The sequence below is a fragment of the Lissotriton helveticus genome, chromosome 2_1 (assembly GCF_964261635.1).
Source record: "Lissotriton helveticus chromosome 2_1, aLisHel1.1, whole genome shotgun sequence".
In the NCBI taxonomy this organism is placed as follows: Eukaryota; Metazoa; Chordata; class Amphibia; order Caudata; family Salamandridae; genus Lissotriton; species Lissotriton helveticus.
Genome location: NC_136059.1, coordinates 2132668998 through 2132696261, shown reverse-complemented (window position 1 = coordinate 2132696261; position 27264 = coordinate 2132668998). Strand labels below are relative to the sequence as shown.

General features: G+C 43.0%; 1 protein-coding gene across 1 annotated transcript in view; it reads left to right on the top strand.

The window, feature by feature from the left end:
• Positions 1-23515, top strand: part of AGA (aspartylglucosaminidase) — a 311611-nt gene extending 288096 nt beyond the window's left edge. Inside the window, exon 9 of the mRNA XM_078677092.1 lies at positions 22792-23515. Within this exon, the coding sequence (XP_078533218.1) occupies positions 22792-22892 (101 nt within the window). The 3' untranslated portion in view covers positions 22893-23515. The remainder of the gene's footprint in view (positions 1-22791) is intronic.
• The last annotated feature ends 3749 nt before the right edge of the window (positions 23516-27264 follow it).

Below are 27264 nucleotides of genomic sequence, written 5' to 3'. Positions count from 1 at the left end.
TCAGCTTTGAAGAGTTGCCCTCACTCACCCATAGAGGTGTCATTCTTCATCATAGGCCTTCTTTGCTCCTCGTGGGGTTGGCGTTGCAGTCTGTCACGGGCCCCGCAAGATGCTGTTTAGCTGAGATTTTTTTTGTAAAACGCCATAGTGGTGAGTGCGGGTGTGTGGGGATAGTGCAGAGGTGGGTTGAAAATACTGTACTGGTCCTGGAAAGGCCCACGACAGAGTACCTTGTGGCGTAGGTCTGGGGAGAGGAAGCCAGTATATTGGACTGTGGCTGCGATGTCAGGCATTGTCGTTCTCCCGATCTGAAGGTCTAAGACAGTCCATGGTTCCAGCTCGGGTCCCGCGGACTCGTCAGACTTCCTCTAACACCCCTTGGACACCACATAATAAGGAGTGCAAGCTAGCACAGGTTTTCGGTTGCAAGCATGGGTCACTCGGACTTGGTAAAGTTCCTCCACATTCCTTGAACTCTTTACTTTCCAGCACCCCAGGTGGGCCACTGATCTTTACAAGCACACTCCTCTGCAAAGTGTGTTTATGGCGTACATCAGGATGGTCCTTGTCCCAACTGATGATCACTTCCACCCGTTTCCTCCACTTCCTGCTCTGTCCTTGCAATCTTGAGGAAATGAAGAGATCCTTACGGTCCCTGGGATCTCGTGGACAGAAGGCCAGCAACCGGCCCTAGGAGAGTTCTTGGGGAACCGGGCCAAGACATTTGGCACTTAGCTTCAGGCCAACAACATCCAAGCAAAATTCACCAACTGATAGTCCCCTTCCTAAAGCATGACAAGCCCAGGCCACCACAAGTCTGCAGATAATCCAGTTGCAGTCCCTCCTACCCCAACAGTTTCTCTTGTCGATATCCTAGCGCTGAACCAGCGTAGTATGGTTTCAGTCCCCAAAGCATCTCCAACTCCTGAGAACAGAGCGCCGGTAGTTCTACCAACAGTGGCCCTTTGAAGATGATATACGTTCAAAAGGCTACCTTTGAAAAGCACGGCCGTCTCTAAATTCTGTCCTCTCTGCCATCCTACCCCGGGAGGCTTGATCAATATTTTTAGTGGGGCCAAGACCTTGCCCCTTGGAATGCAAGTGCCAATTCCACTCCCCAATTATCTGTTCCAGTAAGGCCCCTCAAAAGCAAAGGTCTGCCATTTCCCTTGAGCCTCTAGTATATGTTCCATCAGGAATGCACACATGTAGCTATCCCCCAGCAGCCAGCTGTGAATTGGAGACAGGCTGACTGGCACACAGGGCCACAAGCCTGGAAATGGCTACTTTCCCAAAGTGGCATTTCTACGTTGGCAATGTCAAATCCTCTCCCACCACCAGAGAGGATTTGCCATTACCAATTCATCGATATCAAACACTATACTGCCACTCTTCATCATGTAGGGAATACCGCTAATAGCCTTTCCACATATCCCTCATGTCAATCCAATGCGAGCCCTACCATACCGAACACACCCTCTGGAGCCATTCTATAGTAGAGCATGTAGTCCACATACACTGCCTCTTCCCGGCACCACACCCTGTCTTCGGGGAGTGCTCCGATATAGGAAAAGACATGCAGAACCTTGGCAAGTAGCTTTTTAAATGCCCAACCGAGAAACAGTAACCTGCACAAACTGGCCCCGTCATAGCAAACCTGTGGCATGTTTGAAGAGCTATCTCCGTGGGTGGTACAACCAGTGCTGCAGACCCACAGAGAAGCATTTGAGTTACATGGTCTAGGTATATGTCGTACCCTTAGACAAGGGACTTACAGCTAACTCAAACCAGGCAATCATGTATACACCAATCACCAGTATGTATATGACAAGCACAACGCTTTGCCACTGAATGGCAGTCTAAAAAGTCAGAGATCAGCAAATCAAGGTCCAAACTACACTGTTTTGCTGCATTAAGGACTGCGACTCTGCTGTCCTGTTACTCTGCTGCCTACTGCCATGCTTGCTGAGAAGGAAGACTGAACCTGCTCCCTTCGTTCCAGGAGGAAGTGAGTCCAAGGGTCAGCTGACTGACCTCCTGTGAGCAACAGGGAGGTAACAAGCTCCAGAGACCTCCCTGCAACTGACCAGCTGACCTACTGTCCTAATGTGCATCTGGATCTGCCTGAGCCCTGCTGGAGTGAGTACCTGACCACTAAGCGGTGACTCTCTTGGTGTGGCTTCAGTGTAGCTCTGACTCAAAGAAACTAAGAAATCCTGAAGTTTTGGGCTCTTCCCAAGCACCAACTGGCTTGTGACAAGATCTTGCCGCCAGCCAACATGAAGCTGCAGTGAACCCAACTCTTCGTGCCACAGTGAACACCTGTGATGCCCCGCAATGCGCGATCTGCTCTTCGCCCTACAGCATCGACAGCCTCAGGTGACCATCCACGACGCCTGACAGGATCCTAACGCTACATAAACGACAGGCCACAACGCCCAGCCAGCTCTTCGCTCTACATTGACCATTTGCCACTCTTTTCCTGCTCCTCACAGGCCCTTTCACTGCAAACATAACTTTTCCTACTGCTCTTTTGAAGGTAACCTTTTCAGTAGGACTAACCTGGTCGCTGTATCAGGCCCGTGTTCAAGTGCAGTCGGATGGAGCTTTTGACTTTCACCTGGTCTTGCATGACCAAATAGCCGAAAGTGATGCTTTGTGCTTTTAGGCGCTTTACTCACACTAAATCTTTAAAATTGCATATCTCCAGTTCTACTGTTTGGATTTTTGTCGGCTTGGTGTCAAATAATTTATTTCAGTTTACTCTATTTTTTAGACTGATATGGGATGTGGGATTTTGTTTTTGATTTTTTGTTTCACTTTTGTTATAGCCAAGGATTTTATATTATGCATCTTCCCTGTTTCTCTACTTCAGCTGCTCAGCCAGTGTGAATGTTGGTGTGGATGTGATGTCATTAGAATGTGAGGATTGCTGTGAGGTTGAGTGTCAGTAGGATCCTGGACTGAGCAGCAGAGAGGCTGCTCCTGGTGGAGCCTTACTTACATCTTTACTGGAAAACCTACTTGACATCTAAGAACAATAAACTTATTCATCTTTAACCTAACCACGTCTACTGGATATCCTTACTATGACACAACATAAATTGGCTATGAGATGGATTAAAACTATGCGTGAGGATTTACTTGAAGCTACTTCTAAGGATTTTCATTCAAGATTAAACTAATAAAAGAACCCTCTCAAGGATTTTACGCCCTTCCTCCCCACCAGTTTCCAGATTCACCGGACCGCCCATTGACAGGGCGTTTGTTTCCTGCTGCCATTGTCATAGCGTCTATTTCCTGCTGCCATTGACAACGCGTATGCTTAATTTCATCTGATGCCTGTTTCATGCTGCCTTTGACACTTTGCTGCCATTTATGGGGCGTGTGTTTCCTGCTGCCACTGTCAAGGTATCTCCTTCCAGCTGCCATTGACACCTTGCGTGTGTCTTTCCGCCTGAATTTTTGTATTTCAAGCTACTATTTGTATTGAGCACAGGTCAGGAGTGAGCTCTTATTTTAAAGAGACAGAAAAGTGCAGTAGCAGGATATCACATTGGACTGCTGCGTTAATTTTAATTGGATTGACAGTATTACTTCTGGTAGAGTTTCAGGTGATTAGCGGCGATTTGGTGCTTATTATGGAGGAGTGAGGAGAAGATTCAGCAGACCCAATGCTACTCATTCTGTGTGCACCGTTACCATTGACTTCACTTTCAAATCTACTCACCGCAACGTCTTAGCACGAGCGATGTGTCCGCGTGTTGGAGTGGGGCTGGTGCGAGCCATGACGTCAGGTCAGGGCTTGGAGACCTTGCGTTCCGGTTAACAGCCTTTCTGCGTTCCTTGGTGTAGTCCTCCGCAGCCGACACTCCAGCTGCAGCTTTCTCCTGACTCTTCTACCAGCGCATTTTGCATAACGTCACGTCTCCTACGTGCAGCTTCCTTCACTCCATTGCTTAGCAACGCTTGTAAGCCTTCAACTGAGATTCTCTTCAGTATGCACTTGCAACTTTATTTGTGCTTTCTGCGCAGGACAATTACAAGTACCTACCGGCAGTGTCCCTGATTGTTTACCGCAGGTATGTGCACACCTATTCTTCAGATCTCCTTTGTTGTGAATGTATCTAGGACCCTATTTAAATATTCCCGATTCATGCCCTTATGTGGTTATAACAAAACATATCCTTATGAAGGCATAAGACTCGTATCCATATTTAGTTATAGCCAATACAGTCCAAATACGGCAAGGCTACTCCCATAGAATTCCCCCTGCTTCTGTTTTGATTTGAACAAGAACTCTTGGAGTCCAGAAAGAACTGTAAGTTCTTAGTGACGTCTTATGTCCAACTTTACGTCAAACTCAGCACCTTTCAGGTATAAATATATCAACGTTTGCCTTAAGCAAACACGCGGTGGTTTGGAGCAGAGCGGCTATCTACTTGCCCGATGCCCAGCTGATGCGAGTGCCGAAGGAAGCCGACCCTCCCATTTGACGCACTGAGAGAGACGCTGTCTTTTCTCCTGCCGAGAAATTCCAGCTCCGGTGTTTCCAGTCACCCTTGCGGGTTGCTGGGAGATCGAGTCCTGAGAAAGAGATACAAGACCTCCTTCATTCTATAACCAAGGTACGGAGCTGATTAGATCCTCAGAGAATTCTTGATTCAGATTCTTGGCAAAAACTAACTTCACTTAAACTGCAGCTCACTTACTCCTTCCCACGTACTAGGCTTAGGTTAGGTACACCGGGGTAGGCGTATCTTAGAAGCACCAGTTGAGTACGTTTAGTCAATGATTTTATGTATGTATATATTTTATCCGTTTTAAGTATCATATGCCTCAGAAACCATATAAATGCTTTTACAGTATTATTTCATAATACTCCTTTTACTGTACGCACTTTACTTCATGATAAGTATTGCAATTGTGGCAATTCACTTCTCTTGCATGAGAAAGAGGACTGCTCAATAAATAACACCTTTTATTGAAAACGCCCGTCTCTCTATTTCTCTGCACTCCTGGTGAAACTAAGCATGCACGATTGACTGAGTGAAATAGCTGTCTATTGTTTTCACACGACTCTGGAGATATACTCCTTATTCTGGGGGGAGCAAAGTTGTCATGTTTATGCGGTTGTCAGAAACTGATCCCTTCTTGTCTAATCAGGAAAGTTAACTCCTTCCTGTTCATTCGAGAAAGTTTCTAGTGACCTCTGAGCTAGCTGGCATTCATAATTAAGTCTAACATATTCAGTAGAGACCTAGTCAACCTCAGTCCTACGTCTAAACTATCATTTATGTTATTCCAATGCGTAGAGCCTATTGGGAATATAGGAACTACACTACATGGCGCCCAACATTTGGTAAGGCGATAATCTAACGCAAGACACTAGAGTAACTCAGTTGTGCTTTTCACACAGACCCCTTTTTCCCGTAAAAACTCCAATAGACGTCTGGAGTGGGTAAAAGGTTAATATCCGCCGGAACTTAGTAGGAAGAGATTTCTATGTATTAGTTTTTGGTTTAGTCAACGTTGAAGGATACAGTGTTCCAAAATATTGTGCACCTAATCTTTGTTTCCTTGAAACTTGCTCTGCAACAAAAAACTTTGTCAGTAAAATGGGAGAAAGTGACGACGAAAGGGAGAGAGCTAGAATAGCAGTTCAACTCCTAGCGGATGACACAAGTCTCCGAGAAGAAGACCCGAATGCTATAATCATTCCGGTAAATGTAAGAAGAACAATAACTCTTAAACTTCTAGAAAATGGACTATCATCAAGAGGTGGTACAGTCATATTTGTGGTAGAGGCCCATGAATATCGGCACACAGAGGTATTCTATTCATGGATACATTTTCCAGCAGCACACGTTGTGACACAAGATTTCCACTATTACAAAATAGAGGAACCTCCGGATGAATACGCCCCGTTCGAGGACGTTGAAATTCCACTAACATACCAAGAGCACCTGCTCTGGTTTAATGGCGCCCTAAAACATCAAAATCGCATTACCAGGCTCGGTCCACTAGGTAGACCAGGAGCCACATGGCCGGTTCTAGCCAGCTACACACCACATCCCGACATTGAAAAAAATGTCAGACCGGGAACTTTTAGCTCAGCTAAAACAACTAATTAAAATACATAGACAATTGTTCCAATATGTCATGAGGACTTCAACAGTCCAACCAGCAATAAGAGATCCGCAGCACACCCCTCAACAGGGGAACACAAATAAAATTACACCACAGAATATACAATCAGCCATTGGCAAAATACCTGCAAAACGGGAACAAATTCCATTCTGGTTAGCTCAAAAAATTACTCAAATAGAGGGAGTATTTCCAGATACTACGCCTACTGAGAAACACAGAATTCTGACTATCTGCCTCCCAATGGGGATCGCACCACATGTGGAGGACTGTGACACTTGGGGCACAGTCTTTGCTTCAATATACACAAAAATGGTGTTCCGTCCATGGCGGTTATACCAGACGTACTAAGACAGATTCAAAATGAATACGGTCCAGAACCTGCTTTAACTCTGGGTATGAAATTACTGAAAGACTTTAAGCAGGTCTCGGCTATATTATTAGCCAACATAAAAGGAGAAGCAGCATCTGTGGCGATCCGCCAGAAATTGAAAGAAACAGATATAGCAGAACAACCTTTTGAACTTGCCAGAATCATAGGAAAAATCCTATGAAGAACTAGGTAGAGATAGTTTGGGTGGGAAACCACTAAAACCACAACTAACTGAAAATCCTGAAAAAACTTTAATAAAAAATAATCTGAACACTCCAAAAAAGAGGTGGGAGGGTAATAAACAAACCGCTCCCAAAGAAAAACAGTTTCAGTCCAGAGGAAGGTCTCCTCCACGGAGAGATAGATCTCCAGAAAGAGGAAGCAAGTCTCCCCACAGGGAACCCTCTGAGAAAATATACAACCTTAGAGATAGGGATAAATTGAGAAAACCTGACATATCAAGATATTGATACACGTCCCTCTCGATCTTTTCAGAATTCCTCACAAAAATCGGAAAGAAGAGGACGGTCAGAGCACAAAGAAGAGCGCGTCAAGTCCAAAGACAAGGAACCTGCTCTTCAAAGTAAAAAATTACAATTTACAAAAAAAGAAGGTAGCTAGTATTAAAATAAAACATGCCGAGGATTCTGAGGACACAACTGAAAAACGGAGAGTGGGCCCAGACAATGCTAGACAGCGCAGCAGAAGTGACCATAGCTCGCAAGATCCTGATGAATTTTCTGGAGACAGTGGACACGAATGAATACATTCAGGTGGAAACTGCAGTCACCAGAGTTAGCAAACCCCATAAATTATATGGAATAACATTGCGTATAGAGGGGGACAAAACTAGGAAAATAAGAGGTCTCTTTTGGGATAACTTATCTAAAGGCTATGATATCCTGTTAGCTGAGAAAGACTAGCCACCAGAGTTTGTCAGGGAGTGCCCACATGGCGAAGAAATGATTATGCCTGCCTTCTCAAATCACATTCCAATTCATAAAAAATACACATTTGCAAGAAAATGGGCAGTGGCCCAAGCCCCTGCATTATATAAAAATCATGTAGGATGGGATGAGGATTCTCCTCACCATAAAATCCAGTTAAAAAATCAACCTACTGCACAGAGGCGGTATCCAGTTAAGCAAGAAGCTAAAAAACAAGTCAGGGAGATCTTAGATCAACTTGAATATCAGGGGGTGATTGAAACATGCACCTCACAAATGAACAATCCTTTGTTTCCTGTCTCCAAGCCAGACGATTCATATCGTCTAGTTTTCGATTACAGACACCTAAACTCTTGCTGCAAAACATTTGCAGTACCAAACTCACACAGTGCAGCACTAATGAATAACATTGTGCGCAAAAAATATAAAACAACATTAGATATCTCTAATGGTTTCTTCTGTCAAAACATTGCACCAGAAAGCCGGTATTTGACCGCTTTCTCCTGTATGGGGGCCCAAAAACAATTTTGCCGTCTCCCACAGGGATTCAAGAATAGCCTAGGATTCTTCTCAGCGAGGGTAACAGAGTTACTACAAATGTACAATGATGAGGCATTATCATATGTCGATGACATCTATCTTACAGACGACGACCTGGAGACACACTTGAAAAGAGTGAACACCATAATACTTGGGTTCGCAGCTGAAGGGTACAAATTCAACTTTAAAAAGTCACGAATTGCTCACCTAACTGTCCTGTTTTTAGGATATGAATTATCAAGTGAAGGCAAAAGCCTAGCAGACAACTTCTTAGAGAAGTGTGCAGTACTCCAAGCACCAAAAACGCTGAAGAACTTACAATCAATACTAGGTTTCCTGAATTTTGGAAGAACTTACATTCTAAATTATGCAGAGAGGGTTAAACCTCTCTACGAATTAATAAAACCTGATTTCAAACGAATCAATTGGACTCAGAAACACACAGAAATTTTAAGATCATTACAAACAGACATGTTAACTAAAACAAAACTGCAAACACGCAACCTTGTAATCCGAGTCATCCCAGGAAGATGCGGATTCACATACCTGACCTCTAATGAGGGAGAAACGGTACCAATAACTTATAAATCACACTTGTACACACAAGCTGAAATGAAATTCAGTTCTACTGAAAAAACTCTGACTGCGGTTCAAACTGCTGTAGCAAAAGAAAGAGCCCTCGCACAAGGTAAACGAATAATAATCGTTACACCGGTACCTGCCCTAGAAGCAGTAACAAAAGCAAGCATTCCGAATGCTAAAGCTTTACATCCGAGATGGATACAATGGGTTAATTCTCTTGCTGCATCAGACGTAGTATACAAATTTGATCCTAATTTAAAAACACAAGAATTTCTCCAATATGAATATGAATGTCCTCTGCCGTCCGAAATCCTGCCTCTCGAACATTACGGCTGTATGATATATACAGACGGTTCAGCACAGCCCGCAGTTGGGGGTAAACAAGCATATAGTGCTGCGTGCGCGATTGTTAAAGGTCGTTGGCACGAAGGAAAATTTAGACCACTGGTCACTAAAACTCAATCTCTAGGAGATTGTACAGCTCAGCGAGCTGAACTACAGGCTTTTAAGATGGCGCTTGAAAATACCGATCGCGAATTCCCCACACTAATAGTGTGCGATTCATATTACTGCGTTCAATCTTAGTATGAATACTTGCAGAAAAGGGTTCAAAACGGCTTCAAAGATGCAAAAGGTGGCACAATCAAGCATAAAATGCTTTGGGAACAAGTAGTTCTTTTACAGAAAGAACTACAAAAGACTCACGTGATACAAAAACGGAGTCATCAACGTGATGGCGTTCACGTTGCAGGGAATTCATTGGCTGATGAGGCTGCGAAGGCAGCTGTGCAAACGGCTTCCGTAGCCGCCATCACCCGGTCAATAACAAAAATAGACAGCGAAATAATGCAGGCTGTCAGTGCTTCAGTAAAAGACAGTGGTAAGACACTCCCGAAAGGCTTTCCAGTAAAGTACTCATACAAAACTGATGCGAATAATGTTCCTTTTGCTCAAATCCCTGGAGTGGGGGATAGGGCAATTCCAAACATGGAACACAGGTTAGGACTAATTTTAGCGGCACACGAAGGGCTCGCTTCTGCACATGCTGGTGTTTCCGCCACAGTATCTTTATCAAAACAGAGATATTGGTGGCCGCGGATGAGAAAACAAACTAGGAACTATGTTCTAGAATGTGAAATCTGCCAAAGAATGAAAGTATCTACTGTGAAACGACCAGCACAGACGCCCCTTCTAATCTCAGATAAACCATTAGCATGTGTTTACCTGGACCACTGTGGTCCCTTACAATGGGACGGCAACTATAAATATATCATGGTCACAGTGGATTCCTGTACGAGATGCATTTGGATGTGGCCCCAGCGCTCGGCTGACGCCAGAACTGTTATAAAAGATTTGCGAGTCTTTATCGGCACATACGCAATTGGCATGCTACATTCTGACCAGGGTCCTGCGTTTAGCTCTCGAGCTTACAAGGAGGCCATGGCCAGCATGGGCATTGCATTGTGGTACTCTAGTCCATTCCATCCCGAGGGAAATGCGGTAGTGGAGAGAAAAAAACGTGACATAAAGCAATCTATAACGGCGAGGGTATTAGGTTCGGGTGATGGGTGGGTCAAACATCTAACAAGTGTCCAACGTAGTCTTAACAATCTGCCAAGAAATTCTCTAAGAGGTATCACTCCATACGAACTATTATTCGGTACTAGAATGATAATCCAGGACTTAGATTGTCAGACTTCAGTGGTGAAAGAAAAATCCTTTGATATCAAAGATCGTTTGGCTGTTTTACAGGACTTAAATGAAACAAGAAGAAGTCTAAGTAACACAAAGTTAAAGCCAACAGCCACTGAAGAAAAACACCCTGTCCCAGAAAGACCTGTCTGGATTCCAAAGATTTGGGTTCTAGTCAGAGAGAAGATCGCGGTAAAGAAGGAATTTGGGCCTTCTTACAGAAAAGCAGTACCTGTCTTAGCTGTCAGCGGAACAAGATCAGTAGTACTACCGCCCCTTGCTGGCAAAAAGGAGAACAGAGTTGTATCAATTGACAATCCACAATCATGTGGCCAATAATAAGTAGTATGCCCAGTGGACTCCCAAGAAGTAGCAGAAGACCAAACCTTGCTACAATCCAAGAGGTTCAAACTGAGAGACTAATCACTTTTGATAAACCTGCAGTAAATAAAGAAGGACTATGCAACAAAGCTAAGGAACTTGTGCCTTTTGAAACCCAAATTGCAACAGTTCGTCAAGAAACACCTGTCTACAATGATGTAGCTTCAGACTATACTAATGTAACAAAAGAAGATTCAAAGACTAAAGAAAATCCGGAAGCAATTCCAACAATTGACAGAATTGCATCTGGCTACTTCATCAATTTTGATGACTTTTCTGATGATCCAAGTGAACATGAAGACAAGCCAGCAACAAAAACTTTCAAAGATAAAATGACTGAACTCTTTCATCAACTCAAAGAAACATATCTGATTTCACCATGGATTGAATTATGGATTGTGTTAGGTTTACTTTCCCTCCTACTTTGGCTCATCATGATTTTATGTTTGGGTAGATTTATTGATGGAAAATTTAGTACAATAGACACAGCAAGTCAGAACATCAACTTGGTCCTAAAGCCACACAGATCATCTCACATCGAGAAAAGAGAACTGTCATCAGTGAACATCACAGCCATTCCAATACCTGGTGGTATAGCATGGGACAAAACGGATTACGAAATCTGTGGCCCGATTGAGCTCTTGAAATATCCACATCAATTCAAGGTTTCCTTAAGTGACTTTGTAAAACCAGTACTTTCTCTGATGATTGGGACTTTGAAAATATTAAATATTATGATGTCAGATTTAGAGATGTCAGCAAAATTCAACAAACATGACTATTTGCAGGGTTCATCAAATTATGAAGAAATGTATTGCTATAATCATTATGGTCATCACTATTTGCATAAATCTGCTAATCCTAGAAATGTTGTTACTTATAATCAATGGGAACATTGTCCAACACCGCCAAAAGGCAGTTCGAAAACATTTTATGAGAAATTGCCATACTTCTCAGGGTTTAACACAACTGATCCAGAAACGTTTTATTTCAAAATGTTAAATAAGACAGGAATGAAAAACATGTTGCCAAATACTAAATTGATTTATTCTGAAAAATGTTATGAAAAAATGTCTACATTTGGTTTTGATTTTTGGAAAAATAATATTGAAACAAAAACCATCTGGGGTACAAATGACTGGCAGGTACAAGGTTTAGAATCATTATTTAGAGCCTGCATGATCCCAGAACAGATAATATTCCTGAATGACACCATTCAACAAACAACCTGTCTCGGCCTGGCCAAGATAAAAGAATTAAACAAACAGTCTATTCCAAAGCCCATACCTGATAGTAATAGCACTACAGATGTGGAGATAAACGTATCCCATATTTTACACCAAAACAGAACAAATCCTGATTGGAGAAAATGGTTGATCTGGCCCACAGACACTAATAACTGTCAAGATAGATTCCTGAACAAAATACAGGGGTTCAATCAGACCAGGCCAGACCCAAGATATTCCCAGAGACAACATCCAGGGATAGTTACAACATGCAGTGTAGGAAAGCTATGTCTCGAATGGCTACAGAAATCCACACTGGCTGAAATTAAGCAACACCTGACTTTAGTTAAAGAAGGTGCTGACTTGCGAGATTTCATAATTGGACCTCGCAAACAGCGTCAAAAACGTTTCATATACGCCGGTATATACGCTGCTTACAACGAACCTTGGAAAGTGACGCAAATTGAAACTACCATTGACAATGTCAGAGAGACCTGTCATTGAATGGATAATACATGGTACAATTACAATTCCGATAACAACTTTTCAGTTTCAGTATTACCAAAAGTATATACCAGCAGGCCTGTATGAAAGGTTGGGTAAAGGATACATCAAGTCAACATGGAATTTACCTTATACACATAAATGTTATAGTGAAGGGAAAAAAGAGATATTTCTTAGTGGTAACAATTGTAAAAAATCACTAAGCGGTACACTTCTGTGTCAAGGTATTAACTTGCATGGAGCCTGCGAAGGTTCATCAAACAACCTTTCATGTCACCTGCACGGCACTCCTGCAACACAGATAGAGCCTTTTTTCAGACAACTTTCCAACGGCAGCTATGTTTTAATAAGTGACCGCAGCTGTTGTGGCATGGTGCCAGGAAAAGCCTACCTTGTGAGCGTTACTTCCATGGTCACTTGTTGTATGCAAGTATTGTATCCAAACAGCAATCCAGACATGGAGGTGGCAATATGGCCTTCTTTGAATATCTCTTCTATTCAAATTGATACTTTAAGCAGAATGAAGTCTATTTTATTTACAGACAACTGTGCCTTTAACCTCGTCCAAAGAGACGTATGATCTGCAAGTTGCAAGGACAGCGGCAGAGATACATTCCCTATTATCGACAAATTGCCCCGTGCATTTCGTAGAAATGTTAAGCCAAATCTTAAACATGTAAGATACCAGTGGCATCGCACATGTATTTAAGACAATTTTTTCGGGACTGTTAGCACCCTTTGAGACAGTTCTGGGCATCTTCCCGAATTTTGTGCATTCAGTATTCGGCTCGCCTGCCTCTTCTTTTGGGACTCGTAGCAGGAATGTTCCTTCTGCTCCGATATGGCAAGCCCAGCCTCAGACAAAACTCAGCCTGCAATGGAAGAAATGATCGTAGCTATACGATACCGAGAACGGATCACTAATTTCCTCGGCTTTGCCCGACTAAGAGATCTGAGTACTACCTGGTTTCTTTCATTCAGACCAATCTGGCAAGATTGCATCTTACCTGTGCTTCGATGTCTGCTATGCGTAGAAGAATGCGTGTTGGACGTCTGTCTTACACTACCATCAGCAGTACCTATGGATATCGATACTTTGCTTGGTTCGGAAACGGTTCATGCAACGTGTTGTCCCCAGCAGCTACCTATTCTGATGACGGTATTCGTTGAGACTTCACTATTACGATTAGGTGGCGGTGAAGTACGAGATGAAAGCAGCACCACACAGGTACAACCCTCCGTGAACATTTCTGATCCAGACATCGATGATAGCAATGCTTCGCACATTTGCACTATTTCAGCTTTTTCGAACTTGGTCGAACTTTCACCTACTGTTGTAGACCAATTTTTCGCAAGCCTGTCTGATCTGATGTTCTCTCCCAACAACGAGAATAACTTTTGAAACAACGAGCACACAGCGTTTCCTGAACTCTGAATTCGGCCTTCAGTTTTTGATAAACAACACTACTGAAAACAATTGGAACTATTTTTTTCCCCTGAAAGCGAAATTATTTTTTCCATTTCCAAAATATTTACCTTTTTTCTGGCACATGGTACTCTGCTTAAAGTAGAACTATTCTTAGAGAACAGAACTTCTATTTTTAGAGACTCTAGAGACAATATTTTGACTTAGCCTCTAGCACATGTACAGTATTGTATAAATATGTGATGAAATGGTCTCGATCTTCTTTTCTGTATTAAGAGCCATTTCATAAATGTAATTTTCGCAATTCATTCAGCCAATATTCATATATGCATTATCTAAATGTTACCTTCTGCTTGAAAAACGTACAGTATAAATACTCATTTTCGTGTATATACCATACACCATTTCAAATGCAATTTATGTATTTTGGGGTGGGTTGGAAAACACATGCATCGGTATATGTTTATTATTGCTTAGTATTTTGTAATGATGGGCATTATACGTGGAGTGGGTGTTGTGAATGTATCTAGGACCTATTTAAATATTCCCGATTCATGCCCTTATGTGGTTATAACAAAACATATCCTTATAAAGGCATAACAATCATATCCATATTTAGTCATAGCCAATGCAGTCCAAATACGGCAAGGCTACTCCCATAGATTCCTAGAAAGTACAACGCGTTCTTTAAACAAACCAAGCCTCCAGCAGCCCGGGAATTCCCCCTGCTTTTGTTTTGATTTGAACAAGAACTCCTGGAGTCCAGAAAGAACTGAAAGTTCTTAGTGACGTCTTATGTCCAACCTTACGTCAAACTCGGCACCTTTCAGGTATAAATATACCAACGTTTGCCTTAAGCAAACACGCGGTGGTTTGGAGCAGAGCGGCTATCTACTTGCCCGACACCCAGCTGATGCGAGTGCCGAAGGAAGCCGAGCCTCCCATTTGACGCACTGAGAGAGACGCTGTCTTTTCTCCTGCCGAGAAATTCCAGCTCCGGTGTTTCCAGTCACCCTTGCGGGTTGCTGGGAGATCGAGTCCTGAGAAAGAGATACAAGACCTCCTTCATTCTATAACCAAGGTACGGAGCTGATTAGATCCTCAGAGAATTCTTGATTCAGATTCTTGGCAAAAACTAACTTCACTTAAACTGCAGCTCACTTACTCCTTCCCACATACTAGGCTTAGGTTAGGTACACCGAGGTAGGCGTATCTTAGAAGCACCAATTGAGTATGTTTAGTCAATGATTTTATGTATGTATATATTTTATCCGTTTTAAGTATCATATGGCTCAGAAACCATATAAATGCTTTTACAGTATTATTTCATAATACTCCTTTTACTGTACGCACTTTACTTCATGATAAGTATTGCAATTGTGGCAATTCACTTCTCTTGCATGAGAAAGAGGACTGCTCAATAAATAACACCTTTTATTGAAAACGCCCGTCTCTCTATTTCTCTGCACTCCTGGTGAAACTAAGCATGCACGATTGACTGAGTGAAATAGCTGTCTATTGTTTTCACGCGACTCTGGAGATATACCCCTTATTCTGAGGGGAGCAAAGTTGTCATGTTTATGCGGTTGTCAGAAACTAATCCCTTCTTCTCTAATCAGGAAAGTTAACTCCTTCCTGTTTATTCGAGAAAGTTTCTAGTGACCTCTGAGCTAGCTGGCATTCATAATTAAGTCTAACATATTCAGTAGAGACCTAGTCGACCTCAGTCCTACGTCTAAACTATCGTTTATGTTATTCCAATGCGCAGAGCCTATTGGGAATATAGGAACTACACTACACCTTCACCAGATCAACATCAGTGGCATTTTGCTTCAATTTCTGAATACTGTTAGCGTGGTGACAAGCACACTTTCTTCATAACCTTTGGTTTTCTGTTTGACGTCCGTGAAGCCATCTGTGTGAGGTATTTCGGGGGACATCCTTTTTACTGTCTCCAGCCTTATTGTCTTTACATTAGGGACGCTTTGCAGTCTTCTTCGTTGCTTCACCTTAAGTGCTGAACATCAGGTTATCCTAGCACTTAAGCAACGTGATAGGAGCCATGGATACTTTGGCACCCGTTACAAACATTATGTAGCAAGAAAAAAACCTCCGCTACATGGTATTCTGACAGACTCAGAAAGCTGAGACAATCTTGCCGCAAACAGGAAAGGATATGGCACACAGATTTTGCGCTGGCGTGCAGAGAGCTACATAAACAGTGCTTGAGGGAATATAAAGCAGCCATTACTGAGGAAAAAGGACTGTATTATTCTAAGGTTACTGAAAATCCTCGAGAGAGCTTTTTAATGTTATCAACTCTTATTTCTCCTCCTGTTGCTGACTCGTCAGATTTCTCTCAAGAACTTTGTGATAGAATGGCAGATTTTTTCTGCACTAAAATCACAGATATATATTCCACCTTGGAGGACAATAATGCTGAAATTGCTATATCAGCTCTCCCTAAAAATCAATTCTAATGTATCAGTAACCATGGAAGATGAACCGAGGCTACTCACCTTCCCTTACATTTCTCTTGAAATGACGGACCGCCTGCTAGAGGGAGTTACCTCGGGGTCTCCCTTGGACGCTTGCCCCCTAAAGGTTTTAAAAATAGTCATTGTCCCCCACCTCACCTCAGTACTAAATATAGCTATTTCAGAGGGGCATATCCCATCCCTTGGAAAACCGCTGTGGGCAAACCGCTTTCAAAAAACCTTCTCTGGATCCTACGGAATTAAAAAACTATTGGCCCCTTTCTCTGCTACCGGGCCCAGCCAAGATCATGGAAAGATATTTGAACTCTCACCTTAGCTCTCATCTTCTGGAGTACCAGCTACTTGATGGCTCGCTGCATGGCTTTGGAAGCCATCACAGCACTGAGTCCGCGTTAACGGCGGTTTTTGACAACTTCTGGGTCCAGGTTGACACAGGGTATATTACCCTGCTGGTTCTTCTTGACCTTACCGCACCTTTTGATACCCTGTCTCCTTTGAGGCTGGTGAACGGCCTCAAGGAGCTAGGGATAGGGAGCACGGCCCTTGGGCTTCTCGCCGCCTTCCTTAGTGAGAGGGCACAGATAGTGAAAATGGGCCAATTGTACTTGGCTTCTAATCCTTTGAGATGTGGAGTTTCTGCAGTGTTCCTACCTAAGCCTAACACTTTTTAATATCTATGTTGCCCAACTGGCTGAGGTCGTGAGATCCTTTCGATTTGGGGTGTTGTCTTATGCTGACGACATACAGATGATGTCCATTACCAAAAGCATTAGGGAATATGCAGCAAACTTCAAAAACTGCATGCAAGCACTCTCATCCTGGATGGTTGAAAACTATTTTAAACTGAATCGGGAAAAGACCGAGGACTTGATTTTTGGTAACCAACACGACATCTAGTCGAATGACTGGTGGCCTGATACTTTGGGCAGCTGCCCATCGCCTGTATCCCATGGGAAAAATCTGGGGGTTATAGTGGACACATCCTTGTCCCTGAACCTACTGATTAGTAGAACAGTGTCCACCTGTTTTGGGATAATCAGACTTCTTAGAAAATTCTCCCAGTTTCTCTCTTTTGCATCACGAAAGCAGGCAGTGATTACCTTGATAATGTCCAGACTTGATTATTGTAATGCCCTCTGTCTGGGCATTATCAAGGGTTTTGTGCGACGGCGACAGTTAGTTCAGAATGCTGCAGCGAGGCTAGTGATGGATTTGTCGAAGTCCACTCAGTCTCGGCTTCCCTCATCTCGTTGCACTGGCTACCTCTGGATCGAAGAATTATTTTCAAGACTCTATGCCTGACTCCTAATGCCTACTACGGCCTAGGCCCCGATGCCATTGAAGCGATGTTTCAGCGCTATGCCCCGACAAAGCAGCTTAGGTCTGCCAGCAAGAATCTGCTAGTAGTTCCCAGGTATAACAAGGTTAGATGGGGAGGCAGGGCCTTTTTCAGTCCTGCTGCTGGGTTGTGGAACTCTCTCCCTGAGGGTTTATCTGATCGTGTTGCATTTGTATGCATAGTTGCAATTTAAGTGCCTTGTGTAGTTCACGAAATGCTGTTTGCATTTTTGCATTTGCGATATCTTCTTATGCGAGTTTCTTTATTGATAACTGTAATTTTCTGCTTATATTCAGTATTTCGCGTTTCTTATGTAATGCTGTTTTATACTTGTATTTTGTTACATTTTCTCTTGCAAGTTTTTTTTGTATCATTGTGATCTTTCTTCTTTAAATTTACTATGTTTCTGTGCATTTTATAAAGGGGGAAGGTGTGTTATATCTAAGGTTTTATATTATGCATCTTCCCTGTTTCTCTACTTCTGCTGCTCAGCCAGTGTGAAGGTTTTGGGCAGAATGATGGTGTGTATGTGATGTCATTGGAATGTGTGGATTGTTGTGAGGTGGAGTGTCAGTTGGATCCTGGGCTGAGCAGCAGAGAGGCTGCTCCTGGTGGAGCCTTATTTACATCTTTACTTACATCTTTACTAGAAATCCTACTTGACATCTAAGAACAATAAACGTATTCATCTTTAACCTAACCACATCTACTGGAACTCCTTACTAGGATACAACAACATTATTTCTGTTGGAATTGCTGTATTAATTCTTGACACATCGCTTGTAAGTTAAGCCTGGTTGCTGTTGTACCAAACTACAAGAGGGTTAAACACAGGTTAATTTAGTCACTTTTGTGGTTCAACTTGACAAGAATTGTGGTTGTTGCCTGAGTGGGCATACCACCCACCTCAAACAATAGCCCAGTTACTTAAAACATATCAACTTTGGAGTGCTGGAGTTATTGCTTAGTAACTATTATTTTTTACTTCATCCAAAAATCTTCACTTTCCAGGCTAATTTTCAAAAAGAACCATTACATGTTCCTGCAACTCATGTACAGTGACAACCTATCTTGCTCACTCTCAGTTCTTTTTTACCGGGATCTGGGATGTTACAGTGCAATCTAGCAATAACTGAATTTTCACTTCTTTCCTGTTGGACTTGGCCCTCTCCGCAGGGTCATCCCCAAATGTATTTGCCTTTACCCTCCTGTTTTCTGAGCCCAGTTTAGTTGGTCTTTAGGGCTGCACAATTTACCACTGCTAGCCGGTGCTTAAGTGCTTGTGCTCTCTCCTTAAACATGTTATAACTGACAAAGCCCCAATTGGCATATTTAATGTACTTGTAAGTCCCTAGTAAAGTGGTACTACATGCACCCAGTTCCTGTAAATTAAAAGCTTCTAGTGGGCCTAAAACACTCATTCTGCCACCCACTTAAGTAGCCCTTAAAAAACATTTTTCAAGCCTACAATTGCAGTCTGTATGTGCAGTTTGAACTGCCATTTTGACCTGGCAAAATAAATCTTTTCCCAGGCCAACACTTTCCATTTAAGGGCTGGGTGCAGTCAATTTAAAAAGTTGGACCTGTACTTTTAAGTTTTAAATGTCCTGGTAGCGAAAACTTGAAATCATTTGCCCTACTGCAAGGACCACCTCTGCCATAGGATAACATTGGGTGGCCTTATTACATTTAATGAGTGATAACTTTCAGTTGGGAGCAAGTAGGAATATTGAGTTTTGTGTCTAAAGAATTGTAATTTAAAACCCTCTTTAATGGTGAAGTTGGATTTTAAGTAACAATTCTGACAATGCCACTTTTAGAAAGTTGTCCTTACCATTTGGTGCATGCAGCCTGTATCCATACAGGTGGGTATAGTTGTTGGCAGAATGGGCCATCTCTGACTTGATAGGGGGATCGGAGTTGTCACCTACCACACTTGCAAATCATAAAGACTCTGCCTCAGTACACCCACAAAGGGTTTTATACCAGTCTATTTTGCCTTTAGACAGGCTGTGGTGAGGGTAACGAGGCAAGACATTTTAAGCACTTCTTGGGGTGGAGTACTCTAGAAACTTTTACGTCTAATCTGGCACTAGGTATGAATATTGGAATCTCTGACTCTTCAGTACACCTCTGGACATGTGAAATACACAGACAAACTGCTGTGCTGCTCTGCTGCAAGAAGGCCCGCTACTCTGCTGCCTGCGTGAGAAGGACCGGACATGCATCTTGAACCCAGGATCATCAGAGTGACTCCAAGTGCTAGTTGACTGGACCCCTGATCCTGCCTCCGGGACAGAAAAGGCTCCAACTCTCTTGAACCTAGCACTTAGTCTCTGCATGCAGTGAGTCCTAACCCGCCCAGTGTTGCCCCTCCAGTCCGAGACCCTTGGAAGTGGGGATGGAGGTGCCTTACCAGCCTAGCTGTGGTTGTCACTAAATGCGATGTTAAGCCCTGCAAAGCCTGTCACTAGCCAAAACCTTGGGTAAGGGGTAGAGTGGGATGTGGAGATTAATTTACACAAAGGGTGTCTTCCGAAAGCACTAGATTTGAAGCATGTTTTTTCTCTCAGTTTAAGCCAAAAACTACAGGGAACCTGCTGACTCAAAGGGAAACAGACGTTGGAACAGCCAGTTTAAACCTGTGGCCTTTAACCCTCTCATTCCAGTATTTGAAAATGTGCCTAGCTAAACACTGGTGACTTACATGTTCTCATTTAAAGTCCGCCACATTTATTGTGACAGTTTATTTGGCAAGTATTAACCTAAAATGTTTTGCAGGCCTTGGGTGATTGGTACGTAGGTATTTAGAAGTACTTTGAAGAGACTAGGATGAGGATGGCATTTTGGAACACGGGCGTATACCCTGCTTGGTATACAAGCATGTTCCCCTACCCTGAGTGAACATCTGTGTGTATATCTGGTATGTTGACGTTTTACTTTGCATCTGGTGTCTCAATAATCTATATTGTTGAACATATGCTTAGGTGTATTCCTGACTATGAAAGGTCTTGGATCTGTCCTGTGATCTGCAGTGGCACACTACACTTGCCCTTATTGTTGACAGTGGATTCCTCTCCTTATCGTGGGTTTAGAATATAGAGCGGTGGCAGCAGCATTGTGTGGGTAACTGAATCAGAAGTGTGAACAAACATTTTTATGTGGGTCACTTGGGTTGGGACCAACTGGCCTACCTGTGTAAACTACTGCTGCTATGCACTTGCCCAGGACCTTGCGCTGACATCCGGCTACATGTTAGTGTGGTTATATGCAGCGTTTGAATGAGCCAGGCTACGGAGAATATCCAGGCAGATATTCATACTGAGTTAATTGGTCAGTGTGATGTTGATGAGGTTCTACAGGAACCTGGCTAGCTAGAGGAGGAGGAAAATGGGCCTGTAGTTGTTCAAGGTCAGAGGGTCTGCTGAAGGTTTTTCTGAGGAGCAGTAGGCTGGTGGGGTTGTTTCCAGGAAAGTGGTGAGAATCCTTTCATAATGATGAATATCTCTTTGGTCGTTTTGGATACCCCTGGCCTTGTCTAGCACACGTGGAGGTTGAGGACTGTTTTCCAAGACAGTGGGAGGATATCGCTTGTATTCCTGCAGCTGAAGAGAGGTTTTCCAGACAATTAAGTGATGGGAGTCGAGACAGGGCTCCGTTAGATAGTCTATGAGGACTTTTGGTTTGCAAGAAGCTGTTGATTAGACTCCCTCAACACTGTTGTTGGAGGGATGGAACTGCAGAATCTGATGTGAATGGAGAGGACCTTTCTAGGCGAAGCGTGCACATATGTCTTTCCCTGGGACCCTTGATTGAGACTGCATCTAAGCCGAATTCACACTACTTCTGATGGCCCATGAACCAAGGGGACCCAGGACCTGGGGAGAGCCCTGGGAGGAGACGGTGGAAGCGGGGTGGGTGTAGCATCCGCAGGAGGTAGTACCAGTAGACCCTAATTAAGTATATGATTACTGGAGTAGCATGTCATACAACTGTGTGATTAAAGTACTTTTTTTCAATTGCAAGCTCTGGACTCGACATTAACTTGATAGTGTCTGTGGGTTGACTGGTTCGAGCATCCCACACTGCCTCACTGGGAAACCTGTGACTGCTCCCCCATGCTCCTTGGTGATTCAGGTCCGGTCGGAGTCTGAGAACATGCCATTATTGTTTCAACAGATATTATTTGTGCAATTACAGATATTAATTAAATAACATTAACAGTTATATTAATATTTTACCATTTCATTGGGGCTATAGAGCCTTGAAATTCATTCAATGAGGTGTTGACCATGGTGGTGGGTTGGAGGAGGGGGGCGTAGAGGGATGTTCAGGGCGTCAGAAAAGTGCTGCATGTGTGTTTAGCTCTCCCGCAACATTCTGTGTCTGTTCTTCTATGATAGATACAGTGCATCCAGATGTGGACTTAAAATATCTCTACTAGATGTTTATTAAGTTAGTAACTACGATCGTTATGGCAAGTATGCGTTGAGTTTTAGAATTTTGTTCAGGTATTTCAATATTAATATGTAAAAATGTGGGCTTGACGCAGTACGAGTCTTCTTTTTGTATTCTGACTCGGGCAAAACGATCAATGATCAAACGATCAAAATTTTCTGGAAGTGCACACAGGTACTTTAAATTGACTGCTGCACAGATTCAAGGCAATTTGATAACAGACAAGATGCTCTATTTTTATTACCAATCTTTAGGTCTTTGAAGAGTATAATTTTCAAATCTGTTCGGTTTATTAGGACAGAATGCATATTTTTCCTTTGGTCCTTCACTTTAGAGTTCTGGGTTTGATTAAAGTTAGATGAACTCATTACTCTATAATAAGTAACAGGTTTCACTTATGCTAATTTAAATTGCGCAGTTTTTAGTTGCACTTTAAAGGACTTAATAAGTGTGCTACACAAATCATGTGAATGCTGCATGATCAAGGAGACATTGGATTTCTGCTTCAAAGTAAAAAACGGAATATTCCTAGTTTTAGATGAAATAGATTGCCGAAGAAAGTGATTCACCGATGTAGTAGTGTTAAAGATGTTTAAGATGTAGTCTTACGAAAAAATACATTGTAGTCTTCTCAGAAAAGTTGTTGACCATACCTTTTTCTTATTTTCTTTATTTCAGGTGCTGCCTGCAGTAAAACCCCAGGATTCAATCAGTTTCATTTTATGGTTTACACTTCCTCGCTACATAAAGCAATTGAGAAAGTGGTGGACTGCATTTAAGAAAGAAAAAATACCAATTATCAGGGTCTTGGCAACTGCAAATCTAGCGTTTTTGAGAACAGCACATTTAAATTTGCCAATTGTATATCTTCGTATTCCTTAAAATACCACTTTTACTGTTTCTTTGCTAATGCTAATTTTCAATGTTCAATGTTCTGGTAGTGAAATTGCTGAGAGTTTAATCAATTGTAGTCTATTTTCTCATGCATTCCGTACAAAAATTGTGTTCATTCTTTGTAAATGATTTAAGGCTTATATTGGGAATCAAAGCAAGAAAGTCCAACTTGAACGTAGCTGACATGCCCGACAAAGGCAGCAAATACCGTGTAAATACTATTGGCTGGGTGCCAACTGTGCCTGAGATAGCTTATATGAGGTAGGTCAGTGATGTGCACGGATCTCAAGCACGATAACCTAATTATGTTTTAGCCACCTACACTCAGGGAACGTGTCATAATTTAATTGCAGGTCTATTGTGGGTAAATTGATACTCTGTACAATTAACATTCAAATAGTAATTTATTGTTCTTCTGAAAAATAATTCCTTTGATGATGAATGATCCAAAGTCCGAACTAATGTAGTTGCCACGGATCTAGAAACATTATTAAAACTGGTAACGGCACCAGGCTTTTCCCTCCTTTTTTTTTTACTGGAAAATGTGTTGTACAAAATGATAACATAATATAAGATTGGCATTTTAAATCGTGTGGACGAAGCAGCCAGGATGGCAGATGCATATTAACAGAGCTCACGATCATAAATGCTTCTAAATCCTGCCCATTATGCACAACCATGATGACATTGGGAGCTGTGCTGTGCTAGAATGGTGTCCTCAGAATGAATGTGGGCTGCCCATTGCACCAGACGCACCTTGTTGATGTTTGGACCATGTGAGAAGTGAGCAAGAGTCCTTACAGATTGGTGAAATGTGACAGACCTGAAGCCAGGCACAATCCTAGTGTTGGAAATGTGGCAAGATATGTTTTTTTTTTTATCTCTGGTTGACGTTTCCTGAAGTTGGGTTGCTGCGAGTAATGCAGCACCAAAGCCTGTAATGACATTGCTGTGCTGCAACTTCGAGTGACAAAGGCCCTCTAACAATGCAGAGGCAGCGCAGTTGCGGAAGAGTTTCATCTGGACTTATGCTGCAGGAAGTAAGTATTCACGCTGCTGGTGAGACGTATTTGTAAAGCCTGCACCAAACTAGCATCAGAAGAAATAGCTCTCTGGAAAGGAATATCCCTTCACTAGGTGCTTGACTGCTCGTGCTCTACCCACTCTGTTTCGTGACAATCAGCTGAAGGTGTCTAGTAGCCATAACCCCGAGGGAGTAGCGTTGCTTGGACACCTTGTGCTCTCCGACTCCTAACCATCAAGTGGGACTCAACTGCAAGAGGAGAACAGGCTTGGAATCGGTCATTTGTGGATAAGTTAATTCCCCCTCTCTTCCCCTATGGATGGGCCTTTCTGTAAATTACATAGGGAGTAACCACACGAAAGTGACTAACCACCTGCCTTGCTGAGAGGTTCGGTAGACAGTTTGACACACCTGTTAGTTGAGACCCCTCCACAAGGGCTGTGACGATGTTGCATCCTGCAACAAAACCAAACAGAGCTTCACTTGCACACGAATGTGGTCCCTTCTGAATCTCTGATATCCTAGCCATTGGATTCCCTCCTCCTACCAGTCGGAGTCCACCTTTGTAACCAATAGAGCACTTAAATAATTGACATGAGCAGGAGAATAACGAGAAGTACATAGCAAGCGAAGAGGTGTTCTCTGCACCAGACCTGCTTATGCCCAGAAGTTCTTCCTGGCAGACTACTGGAACAAACAAACAAACTAAAAAAGTAATGTGGGCATTATATTCATTTGGACACAAATTGCAAAACATCGGAGCAGGGTTTCTAAAAATTATATTTTTGTTATTGATTGTTTGACGGGCATTAAGCTTTGGAACCAGTGGACAAAATGCAGCTGGCTATTCTGGGGATGGGCCAGACACCTAAAGTTATCTAAATAATGAACAAGTTATTTACCTTTTGTAAAACTCTGTCTAGTAGAGACTTTATCTTACCTCAAATTCCTCACATTTTGAATATTCCCCAGAGGTCAGGCTGGATCTGAAAACTTTTGAGTTGTACCCATGTGCGGGTAGGCAGTGCTGTGCAGCGCCGCACTGATGCCGAATGCCATTCCGCTCGTAAATGACTTGCGGAGTCCATAAAGGCCCCCCCTCCAGCTCACTGACATCATTTGATTTCTAGTCTGCCCTCAGCCACAGAGCCCCAACAGCAAATTTCCAATCTGCAGTTTCATAGGCTTGGGCTCTTATCAGTGAATAGAGCTCAATTCACAGAACAGGGATGATGAGTGGGCCGGTGATACGATTGATGTAAAAGCTTAGTGTTGTTTTGGAGTCCAATCAATAGTCTTTTCTCCTCTTTAGATGGGTGAGGTAGAGCATAGAACAGTAGCAGGGTGATGGTTTGACTGATGTGGAACGGCGTCACAACTTTTAGCAAGAAGGATGCTTGTATCCACAGAACCGGTTTGTGTGGAAAGGTGGTGTGCAGTGGGTTAACACAGAGAGCCTGAGGCTCACACATTCGCCATGCTGATGTGATGGTGACGAGAAATGTTGTTTTGATGGTCAGGAAACACAAAGGACAGCTGTGAAGCTACTCAAACTGAGTGCACGTCAAATATGTGAGGACCAAGTTAGGGTCTCACTGAGGCGTGACAAAAAGAGTGGGAGGAAATGTGTTACATGCCTTTTAACTGATGATTTAAATAATGAGGGCTGGTCCGGCAATGGTACAAACATTCCAAAAGAGCTGAAAGGTACCATTTATTTGTGCCCAGAGCAAAGCCTTGATGGGCGAGGGCAAAACAAACAACAAAGTATCAGATAACTTGGGCTGAAGGGGGTTAATCTGACATGTCCTGGCTGAAGATGGCTGATAGCCAGAAACCAGTCCTAGGATGCTTGATTCCGGTCCAGAGAAGACATGGCTTGGCAGTTCGGTCTGGACTGTTCCCATGAGGCACAGGGTCAAGACTAATTTGCATATGGCCATGTCTGAACTGGGGTGGCTGGGTGAGCAAAATGACGATGGATTAAACCCAGATCTGTGACTGGGGGTGAATGTTCTGCCATTGTGCAACATTCTGTCCAACATCTTGTTTGTTTTGCTGCTCACCCTATGTGGGAAGGGTATGCCCAGACGTGGGTTCCGTGTTCACTACACCACTGGAGTCAAGCTATCCTGGCTGAAGACGGCTAATAGCCAGAATCCGGTCATGTGATGCTCTCTCTTCACCAAAAGCACTACGAGGCCTCCGGGTAGTTAGAATAGAATAGAAGAGTATTTCTATAACGCCTATGTACTGCACCAATCCTTAAATTTGTCCCAACAACAGGTGTATACAGGTGTTGTAGAGGGACACTTGGCTGCCAAGATGATATCATCCACCTTCATAGGTGGTCACAGCTCAGTCTACAAGCACAAAGGTGGAGATTGTGAAGACCCGGGTGCAGAACCCTGCTCAATTGCTGCGACAGCAGGTCCTTCTAGAGAGGCAGCCTTGGAGGACAGATGCTCAAGCCCGGGAGCTCTGGATACTAAACTCTCCATTCCAAGTCTGGGGCCATGAGGATGATATGGGTCCGGTCAGTCCTAATCTCCTTCAGGCTTCTGGGCAGCCATTTCCCATTCCCATTTCATGTATCACACAGGTGGCATGACTGATATATAGTGATCAGGTACCATGCGTGTATGACTAAAGTTATGAATGTATATGTCTCACTCTCTGCATCAGTGACATTCTTGCAACTACTGAAGTAGAAGCTCCAGTATCAACATCACCTCTTTAATGAAGCTGGAGACAATTGAATTGCCTCCCTGAGTAGGATCTAGAAACATGTTAATGAAACAGGGAAACTTGCATTGACTGAGTTAGAGGGAGGAATACATTTGTTGGGAAGGGGGTTGCTAAACGCTTAGCGGAGTCTCGTAACGGCCAATGCCAACACCACATGAGTCTGCCATATCCTACTAAATATTATATGGTCCATATACGCCCACCTGTTCAAAGAAACTTGCTACTTTTATGGACTCCATACCTATAGCCCAGTTCACTCTGGCTGTACAATGCTTGCTGGATGTTGACCTCGTGGTGGAAGAAATTTCTGAAGCTGTTTGTCAACTCTTAACCAATCCCTAATGGTATTTCAGAAGAATTCTTGAAATGCTTCTTCGGCACCAAGCCCTTGCATGAAATGCCTACTGCATCACATAAAGGAGAGTTTCCAAGGTAAATGTGAATCACTGTACTTTTAAAGCAAACTGTTGTGGCTCCTATCGGCC